Source organism: Equus quagga, chromosome 9 (genome assembly GCF_021613505.1).
Source record: "Equus quagga isolate Etosha38 chromosome 9, UCLA_HA_Equagga_1.0, whole genome shotgun sequence".
NCBI classification, from domain to species: domain Eukaryota; kingdom Metazoa; phylum Chordata; class Mammalia; order Perissodactyla; family Equidae; genus Equus; species Equus quagga.
Genome location: NC_060275.1, coordinates 56,486,549 through 56,505,748, shown reverse-complemented (window position 1 = coordinate 56,505,748; position 19,200 = coordinate 56,486,549). Strand labels below are relative to the sequence as shown.

Genomic DNA, 19,200 nt, shown 5'->3' with positions numbered 1-19,200 from the left:
TATTAAAGCAGAAAGTTGATAATGTGCTAAATGTCTAACCTAATTTAGAGTAAAAGTACAGAATAAACACTAAAAAAAGCAGAAAGGAAATAATACAAAAATAAAAGCAGAATAGAAATCAAAGATATAATACAAAGAACCAACAGAAACAAATGTTAGTTCCTTGATAAGACCAAACTCTGCCAAGACTCAACAAAAAAAATAAACAGTTACCAAAGAGAGAGAAAGGCACATGTAAACAGTATTAGGAGAAAAAAGGGGAATATAAATACAGATATAAAAGGAATTAAAGAGCTCATCGAATACTGCAAACAAATGTATGGCAATAAATGTGATCATTTAGAAGAAATGGAACAGATTTCTGGAAAAATACAACTTACCAAAGCTGTTTCAAGAAGTAGAGAGTCCAAATAGTACTTGCTACTTTAAGAACTAGCCACTACAGTAAGACAAGAATAAGAAAGAAAAGAGATAAGGATTAGGAAAAAAAGAAACAAAGTTGTCATTTTATCTGTTGTATAACAAACCACCCTGAAATAGTGGCTTAAAACAACAGCAGTCATTTATCTTGCTCACAAATCCGGAGGTTGACTGGACTCAGGTGATTCTTGCTCCAGATCTTTTTTGCAGTTGTGGTTCAGATGGCGGCTGGGGCTGGAGTCGCTCCCTTCTTCGCTCCGTTGTGCACTGTCAGCTGGAACACCTACACATGGCGTCTACGTGTGCCCTGGACTTCCTCATAAATAGTAGCTGAGTTTCAAGAGTGACCATTCTGAGAGAGCCAACCAGAAGCTGTATTGCTTTGTGTCACCTAGGCTTAGAAGTCACACATCACATCCATCACATTCTTTTCATTAGGGGTGAGTCACTAAGGCCATCCAGATTCAAGGGGAGAGGATAAAAACTCCACCATTTGATGGAAGAATTATCAAAGAAGTGTGTATATGTTTCAAAACCATCACAATTATAGATAAGATTTTCTTCATAGATAATCCAAAAAATGCACTGACAAAGAATTATTAAGAAATGTTTTGATAGTCTCAGAATTATAAGACATAGATCTTTGAGTTTTTAAAACAGACCTTATATGACAAAAACGTGCTTGTCATCTTTTTCAGTAAGCAGATTTAGATAAAATATTTTGCATAATAGTAATCAGAATAAATATAGCTATAAGTTAAATTTTATGGTAACTATTATATAAATATTTACTAGTATTTTTATGTAAAGTTTAAAAATATAAAGGCCAAATGAGCTTTACATACTCAAAATCCATTGTACTAACAGCTTTTTTACTTAGAAATTTTCTCATTAATTGTTAGGACTTTGGCCTTTGGTTCTATCTTCCATTTTGGTTTTTTCATTTTGTTTTTAATCTTCAATTTTAATCAAAGCTGAATTAAAGCTATTTTGGGCTTTTAATAATTTATCTCTACAGGCCATTGATGCACTGGAGTGGATCCAAGGAATAAGAACTAGAACTCTTAGTGAAGAAGCTAGAACTGATTAGATAGGGAAAGAGGAAACCTAAACCACAGAACATGATAGGTGACTTCAGATCCTTGAACTTTCATGTGGCAAAAGGAATTCATTATATATGTTTTCTTTCCTTTTTTTGCTAAAGATTGGCACCTGAGCTAACATCTATTGCCAATGTTTTTTCTTCTTCTTCTTCTTCTTCTCCTCCTCAGAGCTCTCCAGTACATAGTTGTATGTTCTAGTTGCAGGTCCTTCTAGTTGTGCTATGTAGGACACCACCTCAGCATGGCCGGATGAGCAGTGCTAGGTCCGAGCCCAGGATATGAACTGGCAAAACCCTGGGCCGCCAAAGCAGAGCACATGAACTTAACCACTCGGCCACAGGGCCCGCCCCTCATTATTATGTGAAGCCCAAAACATAGAACTAGGGTTCATAAATGAAGAACACAAGTGGTGAATATCCAGTCAGAGTAAGCAGGATCTTTCTTATTCTGAAGAGCTGTTTAAACATGCATGGGACTATGTGAACTAGTGCACTCACACTGTTGTAGGTATTTGGTGAGTGTAGATTTCTCATCAGATATTCTAAAGAACATTTGTGAATAATTATAGAGGATTGGATTAGATGACCTTGAAGTAGCTCTTGTATGCTTCATTTCTTGCTATTCCTTGTCCCTTTCTTGCTTTCTTTTCCCATTCGCCTTTCTTTCCTCCACTGTTGATTCCTTAACAGGTTCAGATTTTTTTTTTTTTTTTTGACTGAACACCTGTCCTCCAGTAAAGTCCTATTCAGCCTTTAAGATATAGTTAGGTATCACTCCTCTGTGAAGTGCCTCTAGAAGTTATTTTGTTTCTAGAGCGTTTTATCTCTGTTATCTAGCACAAATCTTACTCCCTTATGATTTTATTTACTTGTGTTTACTCTGTAGAGCAGGGTAAACGGGGTGTTTACCCTCTCCTAGGAGACATTTTGGATATTTGTGGGGGCTTGTTTCTCCTGGTGTATTTCTCCTTAACTATTTACATATATTAAAATACATACTATTTTATTATGAATTATTTTGAATTTATTTTTCCTTGTATTTCAGTTAGGGCATTATCAATATTCAAAAACAATTGTATGTAGTTTCTGTTACCTCTGAATAGTAGGATAGTAAATGGGGTATTAAAGATACCATTAAGCCTCTTTTTCTCTTTCATTGAGTAATTCAATCTAAAAGCCCTTGGGGTTAGGAGCCCACATGTAGAAGGCATGTAGGTAAAGGCAGTGTCCTAGAAGGTGGGGGGGCACATGTTTGAAGAGTAGCAGAAAGCTAGAGTGAATCCAGTGATGTTGGATTAGAATTAGTGTGTGAACTCCTGGCTTTCAGTGAATATAGATATACAGATATATAGAAATGTAGGTATATCTGTGCGTACATGTATTTCCTAGCACTGACCACTGAGAAGTCTTGGGAACACTGACACTCTATTGGCATTCACACGCCTAACTTTTGATATCCAAATTTCATTCTCTGCTAAGAGGAAACAGGGCTCCTTGGAGAAGTGGCGGATTCCAGGACTGGGGCAGGGAAAGTATAAGAATAGCCTGGAATGTCTTGTAGTCCCAGAAAGTGAGGACATGCTCAAGAAATGATGAGGGCATGTCAGAAGGACCCAGAAACTAGCTTGAAGCCCACTGACTAAAACTGGGGGTAATTTGAGCATCAAAATAAATAATGATTGGGGCCGGCCTGGTGGCATAGTGGTTAAGTTTGTGTGCTCCGTTTCAACGGCCTGCGGTTCGCAGGTTCGATCCCTGGTGTGGAGCTACACACTCCTCATCAAGCCATGCTGTGGTGGCATCCCACATACAAAAGAGAGGAAGATTGCCACAGATGTTAGCTCAGGGCCAGACTTCCTCACCAAAATAAATAAATATCGTGACCTATTGAATAAAATAGAAATCTATGAATTTATATTGATATAAAGAAATGAATAAATAATTGGAGAGAAAGGAAAGATCTACCTTAGTGTAGGATGGCAACTAATAAGTGTTGAAATACATGCTGAACTTGGTGGGTGAAAATTTGATGAGGAACAAGATATTTACAAAGTCTTAAAGTGTTCCTCTACAAAATAATTTATTAAATAAAAGGGAGGACTAGTAACGGCACAGTGAAGAAACCTGGCAGACGCCAGCCTTATACAGGTTATCATGAGTAATAATGGGACACATCACATTGAAATCCTGAACTGCCCCCATAGAATGTGGTGAGCACAGAGCATCACCCTTTGCTGAACCTGTCAAAAGCATACAACCTGAACTCATTTGTGGGGAAATATCAGACAACTCGAATAGATTGACACTCTATAGTCTTCAAAAGGTTATAGAAACCTTTCCCAGGAAAGACTAAGAAATGGTTCCAGGTTGAAGGAGACTAAAGAAACGCTACATCTAAATGTCACGTGTGATCCTGTATTGGATCCTTTTGTTTAAAGGACATTATTAGGAAAGTTGGTAAAACGTGAATGGGTTTTGAGTTAGTAAAGTATTGCTGTTAATTTTATGATTTTGACAGCTATATGGTGGTTAAGTAGGATCGAGTCCTTATTTGTAGAAAATAGACACAAAAATATTCAGGGGTAATTGGGTATCATGTTTGCAATTTGCTGTCATTTAGAAAAAAAGTTCTTTGTATTTTTCTTGGGATTTTTCTGTAAGTTTTGAAATTATTTCACGATAGAAACTTTAAAAAAATTACTTAAAGGGGGTGCTGAATCCTAACCAACACATGAAGGCAAGAAAAGGAAATGAAAGACGTACAGATTTGAAAGGAAGAAATAAAACTCTTTTTGCAGATGACGTGATAGTCTACATAGAAAATCCCAAAGAATCTACCAGAAAACCTCCTAGAACTAATAAGTGAGTTCAGCCAGGTTGCTGCATGTAAGATCAGCATATAAAAATTATCTTTCTATATACTAGCAATGAACATGTGGAAACTAAGATTAAAAACACAATAGTATTTTACAGGCACTCTAAAAAAGTGAAATCTTTTGGGATAAATCTAACAAAACATGTATAGGACCTGTATGTTGAAAACAACAAAACACTGATAAAATAAATCAAAGAAGATTGAAATAAATGGAGAGATATACCATGCTCATGGATTGGAAGTCTCAACATAGTAAAAATGTCAGTTCTCCCCAGATTGTTCTACAGGTTTAACAAAATTCCTATCAAAATCTCAGGAATTTTTTTTTGTAGATATAAACAAGCTTATTCTCAAATTTATGTGCAAAGGCAAAGGAACTAAAATAAAATAGCTAAAACAATTTTGAAAAAGAATAAGTTGAGGAGGAATCACTGTGCCAATTTTAAAACTTACTATATAACTATAGTTATCAAGACAGTGTAGTATTGGCAGAGGGATAGAAACGTAGATTGGTGGAACAGAATAGAGAACCCAGAAATACACAAGTACAGTGAACTGATTTTTGACAAAGGTGCAAAGCAATTTGAGGGAAGGAAGATAATGTTTTCAGCAGTCTATACTGGAGCAGTTAGACATCCACATGAATGTCTAACTTCATTCACTAAAAGTGAATCTTAATCTAAACCTCACACCTTATACAAAAATTAACTTAAAGTGAGTCTTAGACTTCAGTATAAAGTGTAAAGTATAAAAAGTTTTAGAAGAAAACAGGAGAAAATTCAGGACCTAAAGCTAGGTGAAGTGTTCTTAACATTACACTAAAAGCACAATCCATAAAAGAAAAAAAATCAATAAATTGAACTAAACCAAAATTAAAAGCTTTTGCTCTGCAATAGACCCTGATAAGAGGATGAAAAGATGCTGACAGACTGGGAGAAAATACTTAATAAACCACAAAGAACTCAAATCTAGAATATCTACCAAACTCTCAAAATTCAACAGTAAAAAACCAAACAGTCCACTTAGGAAATGGGCAAAAGATTATGAACACAGATGGCAGATAAGCACATAAGCATATGAAAAACATCATTAACCATTAGGGAAATGCAGATTAAAACCATGGTGAGAGATCAGTACACTACTAGAACAGCTAAAATAATGAGGCCACAAGAATTGGAGAAGACCAAGAATGCAGAGAAACTAGATTCCATACAAGGCTAGTGAGAATATAAAATTGTATAGCCACTCTAGAAAACAGTTGGCTGTTTCTTAAAAAACTAAACATACACTTACCTTATATGACCCAACCATTGTACTCCTGGACATTTATCCCAGAGAATTGCAACTTATGTCCACACAGAAATGCGTACATAAATGTTCATATCAACTTTATTTATAATAGCCCCAAATTGGAAACAACCCAGATGTCCTTCAATGGGTAAGTGATTAACAAACTGGTATATTATACCGTGGAATACTACTCAGCAACAGAAAGAAATGGAACTGTTGATGCATACAGCAAATTGAATGGATCTCAAAGGACACATGGTGAGTAAAAAATCCAATCTCCAAAGGTTACATACTGTAAGATTCCATTATACAGCAGTGTTGAAATGGTAAAATTATAGAGATGGAAAACAGATTAATGGGTTAGGGACGGGGTTGGAGAATGGTATGACTATAAAAGGTTGCACAGAGGATCTTTGTGGCAATGGAGCAGCTTTGTATCTTGATTGTGGTGGTGGTTACATGAAACTACAAATTTGATAAAATTGCATAGAACTGTACACATACAGATGAGTGCCTGTGAAATGGGAAATTGGAATAAGTTCTGTGGGTTAAACTAGCATCTTTCCAGGTTTTTGAATTTGATGGCTTGGGTAATGGGTAATGGGCAGGGCACTGTGCTGGGCAGTGGGAATATGTGATGAACATGACAGGGTCCTTGGCCACAAAGAGCTTAACCCTAACAAAGAAGGCTGCAAATGGCTGGAGGCCTGGGTGCTGCTGCCGCCGTACAGGCTGAGTGGATCAAAATCTTGCCCTAACAGTAAGTAGCCTTTTAACAGAGGCTCCTAGTGTAGCCGCAGTTCATTATGTGGGAAGCTCTGCTGCAGAGTTCCTACTTATGTTGGGGACTGGTGGGAGGAGCAGAAGGGTGTAGGGAGGGTGCTTAAAAGTCATGGGGGAGAAACATGGCACCTCTTCCAGGACCATTAGTTATACTCAGAATTTGGTGGAGGGCGGAACATGAGCGGTTGTTTATATATTAATATGCAGATACGTAATGAAGCAGAATTTTTAAATTCCTGTAACTTTTTAAGATAAAATAAGACTTTCAAGGAATTTTGTACTTGACTCTTTGAGGGTATTAATGCGAGTCAATTAGTAAAATAATCGAGAAGGACTGGTCCAATCCAGCCATTTCATCTTACAAGAAAACTGAGACCCCAGGAGTACTAGTGACTTGGCCATTATCACAGGGTGTAGTGTCTGAGTAACTTGGATACTGATAGTATTTCTCAGGTAGTAGGTTCTGCTTTTCTCTATTAATCACAGCTGTGTCTGCAGTCATGTAGGTTGGTAGAGCCAAAGCAGACAATTAAATCTGCCTCTTTAGGCCCCTTTTCTTTCACCTGCACTGCAGAATTCCAATACCTACATTAAAAAGTCTTGAAGCTTTCTGAGCTCTTCTTTTTGCTGAATTAGTTCACTGTTAAAGTTAGTTAACATTGTTTCACCTCCTGCTTATGTTTCAGAATGGTTTAGTAGTGATATACAGCTTAACAATTTGAATACGAAAGTTTTGTGGAATTCATTATATAAACAATGCTTGAACACTTGCCACCCTAAATTGTTATGACACTGTACTAGGTAGGCGCTATGAGAAAATGGAAGTAGAAACCCTTTTCCTCTGATAGTCAGATTTAGGGGGTGAGACTAATGAATCAATACAGGATTTCTCAACTCTCTGTGCCTAAATTGTAGGTTGCTTCTCTTCTGTTTGTTCATTGGGCTCGAGCCACGTTCTTTGTGTCCCTCAGATAAGTTAGACATGTACTCACCTTAAGGCATTCACTCTTGTCTGTGTATGGAACACTCTTAACCAAAATATCTATATGATTGACCTCCACCAAGTCTTTGCTTAAATATCACTGTCTCATTGAGGCCCAACCTGACCACCCTATTTAGAATTGCAACTTGTACCCCTCAACAGCACGACTAATCCCCTTTACTGTGCTTTTTTCCCCATAGCATTTATTGCTGTATAACACATAATTTACTTAGTTTTGCTTTTTGCTCTCTCCCCTTCCGAGAAGGTAAGCTCCAGGAGGGTGTAGATTGGTCCTAAGTGCCTGGAATGTAGAAGATATTTAATAAATATTTGGTCTGCATTGTTTGCATGGTGATCCATGGACTTTTCGATGTAAGGAAAGTAGCATTCTTTCCTCCAAGTCTCTCTACCCTCAATTTTTGAGGCTCTAACTCTCCTAGAAGGAGAAATTCTCAGTTTCAAGGAAAATGGTGAGATGCTTACTGATTATATTAACCTGAAGCTTAGTATGTATTATTTTATTCAAACTGTCAAAGAGGAAAGATTCCATGTTCCACACTACATTAATGAATTTTACCCCTTTTGTAAGGACACTTACCAGGTGTTCTTGCTATTGCAGAGACTCTTGGGAATAGATTAAAGAGGGCCTTTCCAGTTTGGAGATGCGTGGAAACAATTTAATTAATTAACATTGTCCTGTCAAGTTTAGGAACTTGAAGTCATGATGGATTGCAAGAGATTGAAGTCCTCAGAGAAAGTCAACCTATTGTTTAGAAAAGATTGAACCTGCCAGATGTTTCTAAAACAGCATATTCTTTCAGTCCATGATGATGTGCACCTGGGAAATTGTTCATTAGTAAATCTTTCCATTCCCACTGCCACTCTTTGGTTCAGTACTCAATCAACCGTTGATTGAACTGTTAGCACATCAGTGTATTAAGTTGTCTTCCTCTTGTTCCAGTCTATCCTCTATGATGCTAGTAGTTACTTCCTTGAAAATCAAATATGCTATGACCATCCTTTAGGGAGCTTCATTGAGGTTGGCTGTGCCCATACCACAGCACAGAAGGCCCTTCAGAGTGTGGCCTCAACATGGCCTCTCTCTCATCTCCCCAGCTCTTCAGCCTTTCTGAGTTTTCCAGTCCTTCATGATAGGCCATTCCTTTCTAATCCTCTTTATGTGTGCTCCTTCTGCTGGAATTTTCCCTTCTTCACCTGCATGGCAAAGCCTGCTCATCTTACTAGGCCTACTCAGGCATCAGCTGGTCAGCTTTCTTCTGACAACATATAATGCAATTAGTTATAGTACTGGGAGTTATTACTTAATAGAAATTTTTTTCTTTTAAAAAGCTTTAAACAGATACTGTCTTACCTTTGTGTCCCTGTTGCCTGGCTCCTAAAATATATTTGTTGACTGGAAATTCTATATGAATATTGAAGATATTATATGTAAAGAAGAGACCGTCAAGGTGGAGGTTCCATCAGAGAGGCTCTCTGGAGTGGAAAACTCATAGGTTGGATCTTTGGGAAAGTAAGGTTTGTGTGACAGAGATGAAGGTGGAGATTATATCTGAGGTGAAGAACAATATGAAAGGCGATGCCAGGAAGAATTTAGGGTGTATGCTAAAGGAACCAACTTAGATGGAACAGAGAGAACGTAGTGTGGGAAATATGTATTCTCTTAAGTTACACAAACCTAGATTCTCCTCTTGTGCTTCTCTAGTATGTTATTTTAGGCTAATGACTTGACTTCTCTGCGTGTCAGTAGAATGAGCATAATATCAGCTTCATAGGGTTGTGAGGATTGAGAGACGTAACCCAGTAAGATGTGTCATACAGTATCTGACACGTCATAGGTACTAAATAATCTTCTACAGTAGTTGTAGTTGGTTATGTGTTCAGTAAAGGAAGCATTTATCAAATAGATTTTTCTTTGCAGAGCAAACAATTGAAATGTTAATACTCTCTGTATACTAAGGTTTGTGTTTCTTCTCTTCTTTAATATGGTAGTGCTTATGGTGACTTGGGTTTTAGTTCTAGCTTTGCTTTTGGCTCCTTGCTTGATTTATGACGGAAAATTCATAACGTTTGTGCCTCAGGTATATTACTTGTAGGGTTGAAGTGGGTTGACATATCTATAAAATGCTTTCTGTTCTTGGCAGGGACGTACCATGTAAGTATGGACAACAGTATTTGAAAACTTATGTTTTTCCCCCCTGATTGAGAATAAGAGAATGAAAGGGGAAAAATCTGTTAATGCTGTATTGATAGAGTTGGTCGTCTTCTTGCCTAAATTATATTAATTATTCTTGATCTCTGCCTTGGTGTAACCTGTGGAGCATGGTTATTGTGAATATGAATCCTCCTTCTTCTTTGACCTTGAAGACTTTCCAAAAGGAGATGTCTTTACAATAATGATACATTAGGTGAAAACAAGGTGGGGGGAGGGGGTGTTTATAAAAAAAGCTTACTTGGGGCTGGCTCCATGGCCGAGTGGTTAAGTTTGTGCGCTCCGCTGCGGCAGCCCAGGTTTCGGATCCTGGGCACCGACATGGCACTGCTCGTCAGGCCACATTGAGGCGGCATCCCACTCCCACAACTAGAAGGTTGTGCAACTAAGATATACAACTGTGTACAGGGCGGGGGTTGGGGATATAAAAGCAGGGAAAAAAAAAAAAGGAAGATTGGCAACAGTTGTTAGCCCAGGTGCCAATCTTTAAAAAAAAAAAAGCTTACTATGACAGTATTGAAAGAGGAAGCTAGTCTGTATTGTCAGCTCAGGCCACAGCTAGAGCTAGTCATTTCTTGACAGATGAAACCATTTCTCAGAAAACATGCTGTTTGAGGGTAGGAGGTGAAGGGACTCTTCATCAGAAGTTTCCTTAACTTTTATCCAATTTATAAGGCACAGTTCTTTTGGGTATTGTATTTCTTCATTCACTTGGTGACAAGAATTTAAGAGTAGATGATGCCCTCATAGAAAAAAGTATATTTTCTTTGTAGTTTTTCTATTGGTGTTTATTAGCTATTGAGAAATAAGATTTCCTGTGAAGTGTGGTTTGGTTGCTTTTGTGGTATCTCATGCAATATAGTTTGAACTATCTTCATTTTTCTCCTTTTGCTGGATCCTTTAAAAGAAGGTAAAGAGGGAGATAACCATAAACTTAGAATGGTAAAGTACTGTGGGTTTTGGGACTGGCTTACAGTCCGGAGGTTATGGGACTCTGTCATTTCAATAATGTCATTTCAGAGGTTTTTGGGCAGAATAGACTGTGGGAGAGGAGTAAGTATGTAACTTTCTGTTTCTTTCTAATTCCAAAGTCAAAAATTTGGTTTGGAATGAAGAGTTCACAGATTTTGGGCTGACTGATAGTAACGGGGCAGGGAAAGGAAACATTTGACTCAGGTTGTAAGGGGACCTGTGTCCACTCTCACTGATATTTTAAACCATACATTACGGTTCTTAATTGGAGAAGAGGCATTGACCCTTTTTGTTAGCTTTGTTAGAGAAAAGAAATCATAAAGTCACAATTTCTCATAAAAAGGCTTTGATAGTTTCACTTCCTGAAATGCATATACATACTATCTTTGTAGATAGTTTTAAAGTGCTATGTTTTATTTAACACCAGAAACTCTGTTTTTTCTCTGCAAAGATTCTCTTCTGAATCAAAAAGTTGTATATACTTTTAATTTTTTATTAATCTTCTTAATAGAACAGAAGATTTAAAATAAATATCTAATGATGTAGGTGTATTTGAGAGTTTTGTTTTTAGTCAGTTGAGGAGAAAATATAGGTTCAGCCAACATTTGTAGCCACTTACAAGTAGCTGTAGAGTTTTCCCAAGGATTACCTTCCTTTTTTTGTCTTATCTGCTAGGAAAATTTTTTTTTAAACTTTTTTTTCTGAGAAAATACAGTGTTTCTCTGCTTTTGCTAACTCTATATAAATAAATGTTAGAGAGAAGCAGGGCCATGGCTTGGGGGCCAGGCTCTGCATGACCCCAGGTGCCTTTCACGTGGCACCCTGCTCTCCATTGGTCAGATGCAGGGGCTCCAAGGAATGGATCATGCCTTTACAGGTGTGAGAGTCAGTGCTTTTAATGAATCGGAGTGACACTTCATCTAAATTTTAAAGCTAGAGGGAAAATAACAGTGAATTCTGGTTCACTGAGGTCATAGTGTCAAATACTCTTAAAAACAAACTGCTGAAGGTCTTTCTCTAGGCTTATTTCCTCAGCTATGGAAGGGTCTGGGGTAGTGACATGCAGGACAACTGAATTCCCAGCACCCTGGAGAGGGAACTTCCCAGTTTTTATGGATTCTTGCCTTTGTTGGCCAAATTGCTTTTTTCAGTTACGCAATAGACACGATTAACCTTTGGGGTTTGTGTTCTTTCTGTGATTACAGGATGAGGAAATACATTCCTTTGGTATTATATTTTGTATTTTGGAGCTTGAATTTTAGGGATTGTGTGGCATTCTAAAAGCATGCATTCTCTTGATAGATGTTATCTAGGAGATATATGGTCTTTAGGTGGCTGACCTTTTTACTATCTCACATAATATCCCAGTTAAAGGATGATTAAACTGTTAAAAAAAAAGCGTTTTAAAAAAAGTGCTTGCTGACATCATCTTTCCGAGAACACTAGTATAAGTGATTTACTATAACAAGATCTTAGTTTTTCCTGTTGACAGATGACATGTAATATTTACAGAGGTCTTGGGTTCAGTCCAGCAGAAACATCTCAGATAAATTGATGAGTGAAACTAAAGCCATTTAACATTTTCTTTCATATGCAGATAATGTAGACAGTGTTTTTAGTTTAAAAGTCGGGGAGAGAACGGATATTTAGTATAGATTTCCTTAAGGGGAGCACCCTATAATAGAATGTATTCTCTAGAGTTAAACATCAAACGTGTTCAGTTTATAATTCAGTTACAGTCATGCGTTGCTTAACGACGGGGATAAGTTCTGAGAAATGCATCTTTAGGTGATTTCATCATTGTGTGAACATCATAGAGTGTACTTACACAAACCTAAATGGTATAGCCTATGTACGCCTAGGCCATACAAAACTCATCTTATGGGACCACAATCATATATGCAGTCCATTGTTGACTAAAGTGTCCTCATGAGGTGCATGACTGTATATGCTTCTGACAGTTGTATATTTAGAATTCTAAGTTAATGTTAATTCTCTTGTTGTGCACATGCTTTCTATTCCTGTCTCATGCTTCTCTTCCTTTCCCATCAAAATGATAAAAGGTAAAGTTTTATATGCCACATATTTAAATTAGCATAAATTGTAAATCAATGAAATTTTTACTTTTAAAAACTAGAAATATATCTAAACTATTATAAACAATCTAAATAATAAAGCATCTTTAGGTGTCTTTTAAAGAATTGGAATATTCCAACTGTGTTTAAATATTTTTAGCACTTAATCTAAATATAGTTAAATGTTAAAAATTATTTAAATATAGTTGAGTACAGATCTATTGAGGAATGAAGAAAATGAAATGTAGTTACTGTGGAAATCTGCTCTCATCTATTTGAGGCCAGGTTTTTTTTTAGGTAGAACAGTCAGTTCTTAGGCATCAAGAATCTGAATGATCCTTTTACTTTTAGGACGGTAGGTGCTTTATTCGTTTTACTCTTTGATTGATTTTTCTAGTTACAGTAGCTAATCTACAAACAGAAGCGCTTCCCTTCCTACACCATAGTAATAAACAAAAGGATTACATTTTTGTACTTCCTTTAAAAAGATGAATAATTTGGGATTTGACTCAACTCTTCTGTGGTGCTAATTTATTTTTTTCTTGGTTTCTCCTGTCATTTTATAAATACCTAGAGCACTGATATTAAAATTAAAAAGTAATGACAAGTTTGAAATGACAATTATGGTTTATCATTCTCTGTTTCAGATGATCACAGTCGTGTTAAACTGCAAAATGCTGAAAATGATTATATTAACGCCAGCTTAGTTGACATAGAAGAGGCACAAAGGAGTTACATCTTAACACAGGCAAGTTGTGTGATGTCGAGCAGATGCCTGACAATGTAATTTTTGTGATTGGTCTGCTTTAAAACATAGCTAAAAGTATGTCTTGACTTCTTTTGGAAATGAAATGTTATTCCAGTGTTTTCTGTTGTTATGGAATGAATTGTAGACATTATAATGTTTTGCAGCTTTGCGTATTTAAAATAAAAGTAAAGTTATTTTTAAAGTTATATATTCCGTGAAGGAGAAATTTTTAGTGAAATCGCTTAGGCCAGTTCTTTTCAGTTAAATTATCTTCCTTGCTTTATATTTGATACAGAACCTTTGTTAATACTTTAACTTCTTTCGTTTCTCTTCACATAACCTGTGTCATCACCAGAGGACTTCTGAAAGCTCTGCTCCACCCAGCTCTCTGGCATATATTTTCAGAGTACAGATATGCCTTGATGGGTCCAGCCTTTCTTCAGTGCAGATGAGGGTGCTGAGAACTGCTGCCCAGAGGACTGGCTAGGAGGCCAGAGAGCCCGATGGTTCCCTGCGGCGTTCTCCCTGATGGCTTCTTGGCACATTGGCCACACCCATGTTTCAGCACTACTTTTCTTCCATTCTGAGATAGTAGAACTGATTTTGGTTTATCCACACCAGCTACCCTTTATTTATCAAATAACAAAGACTTAATTAACATTTCTGCTAGTTAATGATTTTTATATATTCAAAATATTTGAGATTTTTAAAAACCCAAATTGGATCAGAATAACCTGTTACTGAAAGAGAAAAAAGTTTAATGTGGTAAAAGATTCAATTGAATGTAACTATGAGCTGTCAGACTATTTCTAGTTCACAGGAAATGAAAATCAATTACTTTATTTTACTTGAAATAAAACAGCTCCTGTAAATCAAAAAGAAAAACAGAAACAGTATGTAAACTAGAGAACATAAGTTCACAATTCAAAGAAAAAATTAAAGTTAGATAATATATATATGAAAAGATACTCACTTCTTCTACTATTTAGGGAATGTAAATTTAAACCAGTGATCAGTTACCACTTTTCAGCTGTCACAACATTTGAAAGTTTAATGTACTCAGTGATCAGATACGTACAGACATAAAGATATATGTGAGGGTGTTTATTGCAACTTAATTTTAATAGCATAGGACCAGAAATAATAGGGGACTAGCTAAATAAATTATGAAATAATCTGTAAGGGATTAGCTAAATAAATTATGCATTTATGCCATTAGTACTGGTTATTTCTGGGAATTAGGAATAAATAGAGACTTTAATTTTCCATTTTATGCCTTTCTGTCATATTCAAAGTTTTTCTTATGAGCATTCCTAGTGTTTTTAATAAACTCATTTTTAGAGTTAAAATTTCTGGGGCCAGCCCAGTGGCACAGTGGTTAAGTTCGCATGTTCCACTTCGCCAGCCTGTGTTTCGAGAGTTCAGATCCCAGGTGTGGCCCTGTGCACCACTTGTCAAACCATGCTGTGGCAGGCATCCTACATATAAAGTAGAGGAAGATGGGCACGGATGTTAGCTCAGGGCCAGTCTTCCTCAGAAAAAAGAGGAGGGTTGGCAGCAGATGTTAGCTCAGGGCAGATCTTCCTCAAAAAAAAAAAAAAAATTTACTATTTGAAAAAACTATAATGTTAAAAAATAGAAAAGAACAATTACACTAGATCCCTTATTACTCCCTTCTTTCTATTTCTTTTTTTCAGTCTCATTTCTTGGTTCTTCTTTCTTGTCTTAGTCCTTAAAGATATAGGTGTTTCTGAAGATTCTGATTTAGCAGGGAGGAGGGTTTTCCCTTCTATCTACATTGTAACTTCAACTCTCTGGAACCATATTTTCAACCTTTATATCTTTACATATATATATTTTATAAAACATCGTAAATCCCCACACAATAAAATGCCACATTAATACCCTATGATTATATTTAAGCCTCTTGTTGGACTGTACCTTTCTTTTTTTTTAATTTTCAGATGTACATCATTATATCTGGATTCCTGTGTAGTTACATCATGTTTACCACCCAGTTACTAATTACCATCCATCACCACATCCATGTGCCTTATCACCCCTTTCTGGAAATCTTTTTGTAGTTAACTTGGGTTGGTTGGCTGGCTAGTGATGGCACAAAATTCCTCTTTTGCAGGACTGCCATGATCTGTGGGAGGCAGGGCCTCTCGTTCCACTGGAAGCCTGCCTCCTTTGCAGCTAGAACATGACCAGTCAGATATTCCCACCCAGGGCTTTGATTCCAGTTTGCTTATAGGCTATGGATGAGTACTACTGCCACCTTAGTATGGCAGTGCCAGCCGAGCAAGTCGATAGTAGTGATAGTATCAGGAACTCTGTCCCAAGATCACTCTCCTTTGGGCAGAATCTTGCCTTACATTGGTTCCTACCTAAGCCTGGTTCTCCAGTCTTCATCTCTGAAAGCCACCTGAGAGCCTGAAGAATTCCTCTTCTGCCTAAGTAAATAAAAGTCGATTTTGATCATTTATAGCCAATAATCCCAACTAGTACAGACCTATTTTTTAATTCAAGTGGATTTAAAGTCTTATTTGCTGCTTATGATCCAATACATTGTTCTCAAACCAGAAGCATACTTGAAGGAGTTTTCCTTGAGCCTTCCTCTGTCCCCTTTCTCTTATCTACCTTTTCTTCTCTATTCTCGCAGGGTCCACTTCCTAATACATGTTGTCATTTCTGGCTCATGATTTGGCAGCAAAAGACCAAAGCAGTTGTCATGCTAAACCGAGTTGTGGAGAAAGAATCGGTGAGTAATACTTCATTTTTACAGATTAATGTATTTTCTATGATCATTAGCTTATAAATGTGTTCATATTTCTTTTGGGATAGTCATGCATTAGTTTGGCCTTTAATTGCCAAATAGAGTTCAGGGTATTTCAGATCAGAAGAACTAATGGTATCCTTTTCCTTTCTTACCTTAAATATTTAAATAACAATTGTGGACCACTGCCACCATGATATAAATATAATGGAACAAATACTGACTAGTAGTGATACATAGAATCCCTAAGCTTTATTAGAATCTTTACAATTTGCTATTATCAAAGTCTTGGAAATTTTGTAAACAATTAAAGTGACAGGGTTTTTAAAATCTTTGTTATTGGCTCTTAGGTCATGAGACAGTAATTATGAGAATATAGATTTATTGAAATTTGAAATACAATCTAAACAGTGCTAATTAGTAGTGTAACTTTGGTTAAGTCTTAACTTCTGTAGCTTTAGATTCCTTTTCTGTCAAATAAGCAAATGGAAATTATTGTCAATAAGGTCTTTTCCAGCCTTAAGATCTTGCACTGTCCTTCAGATTCCTGGTGCTTACTTTTTTCTAAGTTCATCATGGGACCGGCCTGGTTGCATAGTGGTTAAGTTCGCACACTCCACTCTGGCAGCCCGGGATTCATAGGTTCGGATCACAGGCACAGACCTAGCACCATTCATCAAGCCACACTGTGGCAGCAATCCCACATAATAGAGACGGAGATTGGCATGGATGTTATCTCAGTGACAATCTTCCTCAAGCAAAAAGAGGATTGGAGGGGCCGGCCCAGTGGCGCAGCAGTTAAGTGCGCACATTCCACTTCTGCAGCCCCAGGTTTGCCTGTTCAGATCCTGGGTGTGGACATGGCACCACTTGGCAAGCCATGCTGTGGTAGGCATCCCACATATAAAATAGAGGAAGATGGGCACCGATGTTAGCTCAGGGCCAGCCTTCCTCAGCAAAAAGAGGAGGATTGGCAGTAGTTAGCGCAGGGCTAGTCTTCCTCACAAATAAAAAAGAGGAAGATTGGCAACAGACGTTAGTTCAGGGCCAATCTTCCTCACAGAAAATAATAAATAAATTTACTTTTGCTGGTTTTCAATGGTGGTGAAAATTTTTCTGATGTATTTCTAATCTGAAGTGAAATTGACACATCAGAATGTCCAGCAGTGTCAGCATAGTCATTTAGAGTGGTTTTTCATGGTTTCCAATGTAATTTAAAAATTAAGTGATGATGACATTGTCAGTTTGAACAGTTTGAGCAGCATTGCAAACTAGAGGACTTATGTTTTATCCCTCATTTTGGAATATAATTGCTATATTAATAAGATTAAGATTGCCACTGGAAATTATAAATCATATTTATAGTGGTTGGATGCAGAAGCTTAATAAGATTCAATTTAATTATTTGGGGGAAGATTACTTCATGGGTGGCCGTGTGTTGTTTATTAAGTTGACCGTAACGTCTGATTATCTTTCTTTTTGTGATGTTAGCAGCCATTATTGGTCAGTGCTTAGTTCGTTAATTAATTAGGGGCTGCAAAATAGTGATATTCCAATTTTATCCTTCCTTCTTGAGTTTTTGTTGGAATAGTTCTATTAAAAAAAACAAAGAAACGTCCTATTCTAGTTAGTTGACCACTTTTGTGTAGGAAAAGTGGTTTTCAAAATAGAGTTGATTCTCTAGTGTCCTCAACAGGTGACCAATTAGGTTCTTTTGCTGTGAGGGCCGTGGCAGGAGCAGATCAATTATTGTGAACTCACGGATGTAAACATACTTGATTAATTTCACTTGATTGCAGTTATTATCCTTCTTAGTACTCAAATTGTCCCTTCATGGGCCAGCTGGAATCTCTTCAAATTGGGCCCTGTATCCTTTCAACACAAACCTAAGAGTCTTTAATAGCTTTCTTGCTATCTGGAATGACTGCATAATGCAGGCTCATCTTAAACTCTTCTTTATAGAATCAGCCATTTCTTTTTTTGTTTTGTTTTGCTTTTGGTGAGGAAGATTTGCTCTGAGCTAACATCTGTGCCAGTCTTCCTCCATTTTGTATGTGGGTCACCACTGCAACATGGCTTGACAAGTGGTGTAGGTCCGCACCCAGGATCCGAACCCACGAGCCCAGACTGCTGAAGTGGAGCACTCCAGATTTAACCACTACACCACAGGGCCAGGCCCAAGAACCAGCTGTTTCTTTAAGAAGGCTTAGTTTCTTTTAATAGGCACTGATATTTCAAGATCACAAAAAAATAGGGACATTTATTGTTACTGAGTTGGTCATTGTTTTTAGAGCTTTCCAGTGAACAGAGCTAAGGAAAGATACTCGTGTGTTAAGATAGCATACCTAGGGCCTGGCCCGATGGCACGGCGGTTAAGTGCTCATGTTCTTTGGCAGCCCGGGGTTTGCCAGTTCTGATCCTGGGTGCAGACATGGCACTGCTTGGCAAGCCATGCTGTGGTGGCTGTCCCACATGTAAAGTAGAGGAAGATGGGCACGAATGTTAGCTCAGGGCCAGTCTTCCTCAGCAAAAAGAGGAGGATTCGCAGCAGTTAGCTCAAAAAAAAAAAGATAACATACCTCAAGAGTTCATAGTGATATTTGCAATTCAAATTTAGGATAATAGGGGTTGGCTTAACCCTTTCTACCTTGTATCTGTTACCTCCTTTTTCTAGATTCCTGAATCCTGGTTCTCAAAGACACTAGGGATGTAGAAGATCTTACAGTGAAACATTTACTTTGTCCCATATTACACACAAAAAATACTCATAATAATAATACCAACTCCATCACCAAAATAATTACTGAAAAAAATTTTTAAATTTTTGGTTTTTCCATTCTCTGTTGTTTTAGTTGTACTTTACTTACATTGTCAGAGTATATAGCACCCTATAGTCTCTCTCTCTTTTTTTTTTAAAGATTTTATTTTCTCCTTTTTCTCCCCA

The 19,200-nt window shown here is 37.2% G+C and overlaps 1 protein-coding gene across 2 annotated transcripts in view; it reads left to right on the top strand.

The window, feature by feature from the left end:
- The window catches only part of PTPN2 (protein tyrosine phosphatase non-receptor type 2), an 84,915-nt gene that overhangs the window by 34,534 nt on the left and 31,181 nt on the right, over positions 1-19,200 (top strand). For both annotated transcript variants that reach the window (XM_046671906.1, XM_046671905.1), the window contains exons 3-4: positions 13,377-13,477; positions 16,143-16,241. In XM_046671906.1, the coding sequence (XP_046527862.1) occupies positions 13,377-13,477; positions 16,143-16,241 (200 nt within the window). The remainder of the gene's footprint in view (positions 1-13,376; positions 13,478-16,142; positions 16,242-19,200) is intronic.